The sequence below is a fragment of the Delphinapterus leucas genome, chromosome 10, assembly GCF_059928025.1.
Source record: "Delphinapterus leucas isolate spDelLeu-1000000601 "Yukka" chromosome 10, BTC_Dleu_Yukka2, whole genome shotgun sequence".
NCBI classification, from domain to species: domain Eukaryota; kingdom Metazoa; phylum Chordata; class Mammalia; order Artiodactyla; family Monodontidae; genus Delphinapterus; species Delphinapterus leucas.
Genome location: NC_143138.1, coordinates 81,392,111 through 81,401,422, shown reverse-complemented (window position 1 = coordinate 81,401,422; position 9,312 = coordinate 81,392,111). Strand labels below are relative to the sequence as shown.

The following is a 9,312-nucleotide window of genomic DNA, read 5'->3' as shown; positions in this document are numbered from 1 at the left end:
AATCTGTAAGAAATGAAGAGTTCTTAAGCAAGCTGCCTTCTTGGCAACAGGCCCCTGACCTTAGTTTCCCTTGCTCTGATAAGATCTGAGGCTGTCTTCTAGTAACATGTGCATTTACGGTACTGTGAAGATTTATTAGTAGAGATTCATACTGATGGAGAGTTTTCAGCATCCCTGTACCGAGATAGGAAACAGATCGCAGCAGGGGTGGAGAGATAAAAGGTGAAGGAGAAGCAATCTGATTTAGGGGGCAGTCAGATAAGAGACTGTTAAAGTAATTAATTGTCTCCTTCAACACACAAAACAAGGGCCCTTTAAGTGGAGAAGGGATTTGCCGCATGATACGGATCTGCTTTCTCTCTGCCAGATGCTTCAGTCATGAAGCTATTGAAACAGACATGCTGTGTCCCGCAGCCCAGTAATTGCCAAGCTTCATCTCTAACTAGCTTTGGCACTGAAGAAGGCAAATGGGATAATTCAAGGCCTTTTCCCTTTTTTTAACCCTATTCATTTCTATAAAAGATGGCAGACAACCAGATTATTCTATTCAAGCAAACACTAGCTGTAAACTTGTATGAATACAGCTGTCATTTCAGTGGCCTTGTCTTCAAACCATAACAAGATGCTCTATGTAAGACATACTCTGCAAAAATGAGAGTAAGATAACCTAGCTTTATCCTTGATTCTGCATCCCAGATACAGTTTCTTTCCAGCCCATCACCCGGCAAAAAGCCTGAGCACTGCTTTGGCTTTCCTAAGGATTTTTGCACTCACTTTGCAAGCCTGATTTTCGATTCTCTTCTCAGATTTGGAAATACATGTCCATGTAAGGAGGCCAGATTCCGGAGTCTGTGGGGGCGGACCAGGCGAGCTGTGTCCTGGTTCTCGGGCTTCCCCTTCCGTTAAGAGTCATGAACTATGGAAGTACAGATTTAGAATATTCGAGCGGGAAGGGAGCTTGGGAAGCATCTGTGGTCTGAGGAGGATTTTCCAGTTGTCTGCGTGCAAAAGTGTGTGTGTATATATCCGTTATACGGATATATTCCTGGGAAACGTGTCTGGAGACTTCATCAGAGTTCAGAGAAGCTGGAATCTCAAATAGATGAGAATCTCCAAGTCCAGCTCCTTTGCTGTTGTACAGATGAGGCATTGGAGTAATTGGCCCACGTGTCCCAGCGCCAGGAACCCAACGGGAGTGCACGAGTCTTTGGCGCTGGGTCCGAGCGTGTTGCCCTTTGGTGAGGGCAGAGCCGTGTCAGGGATGTGTACAAAACAACCAGGAGGGGGCGGTCTTTCCTCCCCAGATCCTTTTCTGACTGTTTCAGCCCACAAGGAGTTCTCTCACTGGGGGTCTTGAGGGTGCTGTCGTTCTGCATCATGCACCTTGGCCTGCGTTCGCAGTTTGCTGTCTGTTAGTCTTGATTTCTGAGCTAGATTGGAAGCTCCTAGAGGACGGGAGACATCTCCTGAGTGTTTATTCACAAATTCTGGGTGTGGTAAATAATTGGCTTTTGTGACCTGGCATAAATTCTCTCCCGTTAACAACTTGCTTTTAAATTCTTTATCTCGTATTCAGCATTACAACACAGCAGTCCTCCCATGGGCAACTCAGCACTGTTGTTTTTTTTTTATTTCCCTTTTATGTCTGTGATTTCTTACTCTTAATTTGAATGATTCATTTCTTCTTGTTGTCATTACAGGTACCTCAATAACAATGAGTTGACAGCCATACCGTCGCTGGGTGCTGCCTCATCTCGTATCCTCTCTCTCTTTCTGTAAGTGGTACCATTTGGGGGACCCTGGACTGTGTGGGGAGGCCATGGTATCATCTTGCTGACATTTGGTGGCAGGGCAACTCGTGTTTCTGGGCTCACTGGTTAAAAAAAAAGGGGCCTTTCTCCATGTAGCTCTAATGATTATAACAAAAGCCTTGCTTGTTCTTTTGGGGTGTGTAGAATTAAAACCCAGAAGTTTTGCTTCATCTCTAATTTGGGGGGAAATTATCTTTTTAATGCCCAGGGGTACATAGAATTAAATTTCTTTGTCCTAGTGGTTAAGCTGCAATTTGAGTGAACAAACCCAACTTAAAAGAAGCTGTGTGCATGATAAGACAGTAGGCTCATCTTTGTGGTAATGAATTTGGGAATGTGACTCCACTCACTTTCATGGCTTAAAAAAAAAAAAAAAAAAAATCCACCAGCCTTCTGAAATCAATATAAAAGTAAGGAATTCGTTGTCATGGTCAGGTGTTAGACAACGTACAGCGTGTCGATTATTATAGACAACACACTGGAGATGAAAAAGGGTATAAAGAGAGTTAAATGAGAAAGAAAGGGAGGTAACTGAGAGTTACCCCACTTCTTCAGCAGTCAGGTGGAGGCGTTTGCTTGTTTAAAACTCGCCCAGAGGTCTTTCCAGATAAACCAGTCATGAGTCCAACAGTTTTCTAGACCAGATTTTAGTGACAGCTCCCCCAGCAGAGCGCCTCCCTCTTCACACCTAATTTCCTGTTCCCACTCCAGCCCCACTGGTTTTTATTTGATTTTGATTTTGCTGGTGTTATAACTGGTCTGCTCACCTGTGGGTATCTCTTGTCGACCCTGAGCCAAGCAGAGGGACCTGGTGGGAAGGAGTCATCCGTCTGATGGCTGGTGCAGCTTTCAGATCTCCGGGTTTTGCTGGCCACAGGCCCTGCGTTCCGGAGATGCCCTGTCCTTGTGAAACATTGTCTCGGGCTCAACCCTTTTCAAGGCACTGTGGGGTTGGGGAGCAGGGGGTTAGAATCGCGGCCCAGCCTTGTGACCCGGACAGACAGATTCACTTCTCTGAACCTCATTTCCCTCATCTGCAGAATGTGTTCTTGGCCCGCTGTACACACGGGGGCAGTCAGCCCGAGGTTCAAGGCGAGTGTGATGTATATGATGCTCCTACCGTCCTGCACAGGCAGAGTAGGTGTTTGAGAGATGGCGGCTGGCTGCTGGCTGGTAGCTAGTTGTCACCTGGCCCCTTGGGCCTTGGCATGATCTCACCCTTAAGGCCACAGGGTCTGTGAGTCACTTCTTGTACCTGTGAAATGCTGGCGCAAAGGACGTAGCTCTTTGTCCCAAGATGGACAGTCAAGGATCTGACTCCCTTTTTGTACCCATTTGGCCTGCGGGGTCTGGCATCTGGAAGGTGTCTCATTGCTCGTTAAATTAAATGAGTCACCCTTACCTGAGGCCAGTTAGGGACATGTCAATCCCTGGTATGTGTATAGAGCAATGCACCGGAAGACACTTTTAACTCCTTGCTATTTAAAGGATGGTTCTTAGACCAGCAGAGTCCTATCGGCACTGAGCTCATTAGAAATGCGGGATCTCAAGTGTCATCCCAGCCTTGCTGAGTCAGACGCTGCCTTCACAAGGGCCGCTGGCCACCTGCCTACTTGTTCAAGTTTGAGAAGCACTGCTTTCCCTCCCTCCCCTTGGTTGGGAAGCCAGGGCCAGAGAGAACATCTTTGTGTTACCAGACAGGAAACCAAGGCTGCCTGAGTTCCTGTAAGGTGCAAAATCGAGAGGTGAACCAAAACGGGGCCCAAATGCTCGTTCACTGCTCCTGTCTCTTCCCCCCGGCACAGCAGGCAGGAGTGTGGCAGGTGACCCATCCTTGCCCCGAGGGCCCGTGGTGCTCTGAATCAGGCCATGCTCTGCTCACTAAAAATACATTTCTGTTCCTTGGCCGAAGTGTCAGGAGCAGTGGGGTTGCTTGGCCTTGTTCCTGCTATTCCATTAGACAGCATTAAAATATGTAAAGTAGGAAAGGAAAAAAAAAGAAAAGAGACTCCTTCCTGGTTTTGATTCAGTTTGGAAAATGCAGGTTCGTATTGGCAGATACTACCTTTGGCCTGAAGCTGGTCTCCATCTGACTTGGTCAGTGATTTCTCTCAAAGTACAGACGCTGAAGGGTCTTTATCTTCCTTCTCTCTGAGGGGCCTGTGTTCTCCAATCTTAGACGCCTGGATCTAGTGCCTGCAGAGTTAGGCTAGCACGGTGACATCGGGGTAGCAGGATTATAGATAATTTTGCTCTCATCCTTCATGCCTTCCTGTATTCCCCGAGCCGGTCGTGCAAAGGACAGGGGAGAAAATAGCAGAGCGGGCAACAAATGAACATGATTTTCTCACATCTCCATCCACATGATGATTGCAACCGTCCAGGCTTTGAAGAGCATGTTTTGCGGGGGTGTTTGTGGCTTTTCAGAACCATAGCGGTAAAAGGTGTCACATGTTCAACAAACATTTAGTCAGTACCTTCTGTGCCCGTGCAGTTGGGGCCCAGAGTGACCTCGGAAAGATTCAGTGCCATCGCGTGTGGGAAGTTCCTGACATGATGTCTGCAAATGTGGTTGGTCAGTTAGCTTCATCAACGTTGACGCTGGTAGCCCTTAGTCTCCAGATTCTCCCCTTTGTGGGCAGGAGGAGGATGAGAAAAATAATCAGAATGTGCAAAGGGCCCAGATGGCTGAGGCTGTCTGAACGAGAGGAGCTGGGACAGCTTTCTGGGGACAAGGTTGTGGGCAGGCGGGTCAGGGAACAGGGGGGACCAGGCATATATCCAGCTGTGTCTCTGATGGTGTTGTGACGTGGGACAGGGTGCTTTTTCCTCATCTGGAGAGTGAAGGGGTTGAAACACGTGGTAAAAGTACACTTGCAGCTTGTATATTCCTTCTGTGACTCAGAAACTGAGGGTTGGGGTAGTAATGTCACAAAAGAAATACCCCTGTCCTGTAACCACTGTTGCTGCCTTACGTCTTTCAGAAGTAGCAGCTTTGTGGTTTTCAGCTCAGACACCTGCAATTAGGGACTTTTGCCTGTAGAAGTCGGCTCTTCATCTCTGTGTTTGGTTTCCTGTCTCCCGTGTCCTTGTCAGTAACCCTGGTTCCTCACTCACAAGACAGTGTTCTGATCCCCCAGATACCAGTGCCCTTCTTTGCTGAGGTCACACTTGGGAGGGCCTGTGTGGGAAAAGGGTTTGTTTCAAGTCTGGCTTTACTATCAGGGCCTCAAAACAGAGTTTTCTAGAGTTTGGGGAACTTGAGTCCTTCAGGAAAATTTCAGTTGGTTAATACTTTCTGATTAAAGGAATCAGATTCAATTAAAGTATTTGTCAAAGAGCGGATTTTTATTTGCATCGCGTTCGGCAGATAATGCTAAAGCCATTTGTCCTTAATAACCAAAAAGCATTAAACTCGAGGAAAGCTTTTAATAGGATTGGGTTGGAGCGAGGGAGCTAAATTTGATAAAATAGTTCTCTGAAAAAGAAACAGACTTTTTGTTCAACAGGGACAGGATCTGTTGGTAGATTTTCACATTTGAGATTTTTTTTTTTTCTAATTCCAAGTCCAGGAAACTCAAGTTACGATTCCCACAGCAACAGTAATTTCGTGTGATGCATAAGATGCATGAGTGACGTTTCTGGGGAAGAAAAATTTCCAGTTTTCCTGTGGTGTTACTGCACTTGTATCACTGAGGAGATTGGTTCCAGTGGAAATGGTTGCGTTTTTTTTTCACTCCTAGGAATAAAAAGCTTGCTGTAAAATCGACTTTAGTTTTAAAGCACAGCAGCTTTGTCTCAGGTGTATTAGCTGTAGCATGTTTCCCACGTGGCCCTTGGCTTTGTTCACGTAACTTCTTTTCCAGTTGGTGGTGTGTTTTGGACCCTGTCCCCTACCCATGCCTTGCCGCTCCCTCTCCCCCAAGCTGTGGCCTTGATCAGGTAGGAGATCTAGGCTAAGATTCCGTGCACACAATTACCTGTGACTTTGTCATTGTGCTGTTAAAATTCTTAGGTTCTATGTTGCATTTGAAAACACATCAAAATACCTTTTACTTCGAATCTTCGGGGGGAAAAAAAAACTTTTCTGAAAACTATATATATATATTTTTTTTTGAAAATAGGATTTACTTTTTTTTTTTCTTAATTAATTAGTTACTTTATTTATTTAGGGCTGTGTTGGGTCTTCGTTTCTGTGCTAGGGCTTTCTCTAGTTGTGGCAAGCGGGGACCACTCTTCATTGTGGTGTGCGGGCCTCTCACTATCGCGGCCTCTCTTGTTGCGGAGCACAGGCTCCAGACACACAGGCTCAGTAGTTGTGGCTCACGGGCCTAGTTGCTCCGCGGCATGTGGGGTCTTCCCAGACCAGGGCTCAAACCCGTGTCCCCTGCATTAGCAGGCAGATTCTCAACCACTGCGCCAACAGGGAAGCCCCTATATTTTTTTTTTTATCGAGAGAAAACTAACATAACATAAAACACTGTTTTATCGGATTTAAAGTGTATGGTCAGAAACCTTTAGTACCTCCTCAGTGTTGTGCACCCCTCAATGCTGTCGAATTTCAGAACGTTGCCATCATCCCCAGTACAAACCCCCTACCCCTGAAGCCGTCACTTCTCCTATCCCCGTCCTCCCAGCTTCCTGGCAACCAGTAATTTGAAAACTCATCTTTTTTTTTTTTTCTTTTGAGAAAAGTATCTTTCTCTCCTGTTAGCAAAGTACCTGGAAGACTTAGAATATGAAAAATTTAAATGAAAACATCAGAGGCGGGTTGAACTATGTGGTTCTGTATTTTGCTGTGACCTCTTAGCTGAAGAAAAACTGATGAAGTCAAAGGGATGGCGTATTTAACATCGCTTTATGGTAACTTCCGGAGAATAAAACCTGGAAGGAATGAAACCTGCTGTCCCGTCTGTGACCCCACTGGGAGCCAGTTAAGTGGGTGCTGCTGAGGGAGCACGAGGCGAGGCCGGGAGGGATGGAGGGAGCTCTTCTGGGCTGGGTCTGCTGGGGAAGTAAAATCAACAGCAGTATTTAACTCTCCGTGTGCCTAGCATACCCTCTAGAAAAAAGGGGCCAGATTAGTCCTTTTTACAGGCTCATTAATGGGAAGATCAATTCACATTAAAGCCTAATTAAAGAGTGAGCCTTAGGGCTTCCCTGGTGGCGCAGTGGTTGAGAGTCCGCCTGCCGATGCAGGGGACACGGGTTCGTGTCCCGGTCCGGGAAGATCCCACATGCCGCGGAGCGGCTGGGCCCGTGAGCCATGGCCGCTGAGCCTGCGCGTCCGGAGCCTGTGCTCCGCAACGGGAGAGGCCACGACAGTGAGAGGCCCGCGTACCACACACACACAAAAAAAGAAGCGTGAGCCTTAGCAGGAGGCAGTGAGGATCTGGGCAGCCTCTCGGGAATGGGGAGAGGAATCCATTTCCCCGAGGGCCCAGCCAGGGAGAAAGGGGCCCGGAACTCAACTTCAGAAAATTAGGTTGGGCTTCAGGACCCGAGCTGAGACTGTTAATTTTCAGGTGAAATTACACTGAGTAATGAATAGTCACCTAGCATTGCTAAAACGTGTGTGTGTGCGTGCGTGCGTGCGTGTGTGTGTGGTCTTACAAAGTTGAGTGGTAACCTTGGACGGTGGAGCTCCTTACGTCCTGATACAAAGGTGGACCTATGGGGACTACAAGTGTGTGTACAAGGGGAGGTGGACGTTGAAACTCTCCCCAAGGTAAGGATTGTCCGTCCTTCCTGTGGGGGAATTTGCTGGACCATCCACGAATCATCAGGTTAAGAGTGGACTTAATCAAGTTTCATAGAAAATGTGGCAATGGGCAGTTCTTTCCGTATCCTGCTTCTGAGTGGCGTCCTCCAGTTAGAACCCAGGTGTTAGTCTTGCTGGTGAAGGAAGGCCAGTCAGCTTGGGCGTTGGTGTAAAAGTAAACCCTATCTGGGCCGTTGACATCTTATTCGCTGCAGGCCTTTGGACACACTTTCATCAGGATCGTGGAGTCAGTAGTGACTGAAACGCTTTAGGGAGAAACTGTGAACAAAGCTGTGTTTAAAAGGCCCCAAGTCAAGTGTGAATGAATCTCCGTGTTCCCTGAGCAGCCTGTAGCCGGTTCAGATCCCAGATGCTAAAGGGAAGCCAGGGCCCTAGTCAGAAAGCAGCACAACAGGAAAACAGATGTAAACCGGGGGCTTTGGTTCCTCTCTTCTGTGTCTTCAGAGACGTGCTCACTTTCTGCCTCGTTTGCCCAGATTTCTGTGGGTGTGAACGGATTCTTTCCTCTGGGTAAAACGTCACACCCGTTCCCTTGGGAGATCATGGCTTCTCTCCATCACCTGTTTGGTTCTCAAACTAGACCATTTACCAGCATCACCTGGAAGGCTCGCTGGGCCACAGGATGGCTGGGCCCCAGCCCCAGTTTCTGATCCGGCAGGTCTGGGTGAGGTGTGACTAAAGAATCTGCTTTGCTCACAAGTTCCTAGGTGATGCTGTTGCTACTGGTCTGGGAACCTCCCACCCTTGGAGAACCACTACCTGAGCTTCTGTAGTAATGTGGTGGGGGGCAGGGCGGTGTCCTTAGCAACCACGCTGCTGAGCCTTTGGAGGGCAGTAAATTATTTAGACACATTCCCCTTGTCACCGGTATGGGCACAGGCATTTCTTTGGGACAGTGGGGCTCCAAGCCCTGGTTAAGGTATTTATTTCCGAGCACAGTGCTGGGGGCAGTGGACTCGGAGCTAGCGTGGGCAGCACGGCTCTGTCTCTGGCCGCGGTTTGAGGCCCACGGCTGTTATCAATTTGTCTCTGCTTAATTGACTGTTGACTGGCGATCGCGTAGGCCTCCCCATCAGACCTTCACGAGTCCCTGGGAGGCAGGCAGCCTCTTCTGGCAGGAGCTCTGTACCCACCTCCACGTGCGGGTATCAGCAGCTCTGCTTACAGCTGTGCCTCCCTGCCGGGAGCCGCTTCTAGCACCGCTTCCCTTTCTGCTGATTGTCACTGTTATCACATACAGCTTTACCCTCGACTGAGACTTGAAAGGTGCTGCTTTGTTCCAGGCGAGGCATCTGGAAGGTGAGCACAGCCATGCTCGTCTGCCCTGATGGGGGAATCAGAACTCGGGGCCCACACCTGTCCTCCACCCTGCGTCCAGTCATGGCCCCGATCCTCACCTCCTGTTTTCTGGCCTTCTGCCCCCGGGAGGCTGACCTTCTGGTTGTCAGTGAGCGCCAGAAAGGAAAGTGGAGGAAGCTGAGACGGGGGCCCAACAGGGAGGTGTGCCAGAGCGCGCTCCCCGTGAAGCCCAGGACAGACAAACGTGCCCCACGGGCCAGAGTCCCTGCCCTCAAGGGACTCGCAGTCTAGTTGCAGAGAAGGATGAGTAAACAGGCAGTTGTCATACCAGCCAGGCAGGGCCTGGGAAGTTCTCAGGGGCTCCTGGCCGCCGTCGCTGATGGGGTGCAAGACGGGGAACGTTCCCAGACAAAGTGACCT

General features: G+C 48.7%; 1 protein-coding gene and 1 long non-coding RNA gene across 5 annotated transcripts in view; one reads left to right on the top strand and one right to left on the bottom strand.

Annotated features, from left to right (window-relative positions):
- The window catches only part of LOC149748304 (uncharacterized), a 26,718-nt gene extending 20,010 nt beyond the window's left edge, over positions 1-6,708 (bottom strand). Inside the window, exon 1 of the long non-coding RNA XR_016394740.1 lies at positions 2,579-6,708. This is a non-coding gene — a long non-coding RNA (uncharacterized LOC149748304). The remainder of the gene's footprint in view (positions 1-2,578) is intronic.
- Positions 1-9,312, top strand: part of LRIG1 (leucine rich repeats and immunoglobulin like domains 1) — a 121,119-nt gene that overhangs the window by 48,735 nt on the left and 63,072 nt on the right. For 3 of the 4 annotated variants that reach the window (XM_089919527.1, XM_089919528.1, XM_022572607.3), the window contains exon 3: positions 1,701-1,775. In XM_089919527.1, the coding sequence (XP_089775653.1) occupies positions 1,701-1,775 (75 nt within the window). Of the gene's footprint in view, positions 1-1,700; positions 1,776-3,964 lie in introns of those variants that run through there. The other variant, XM_089919529.1, reaches the window with a different exon arrangement.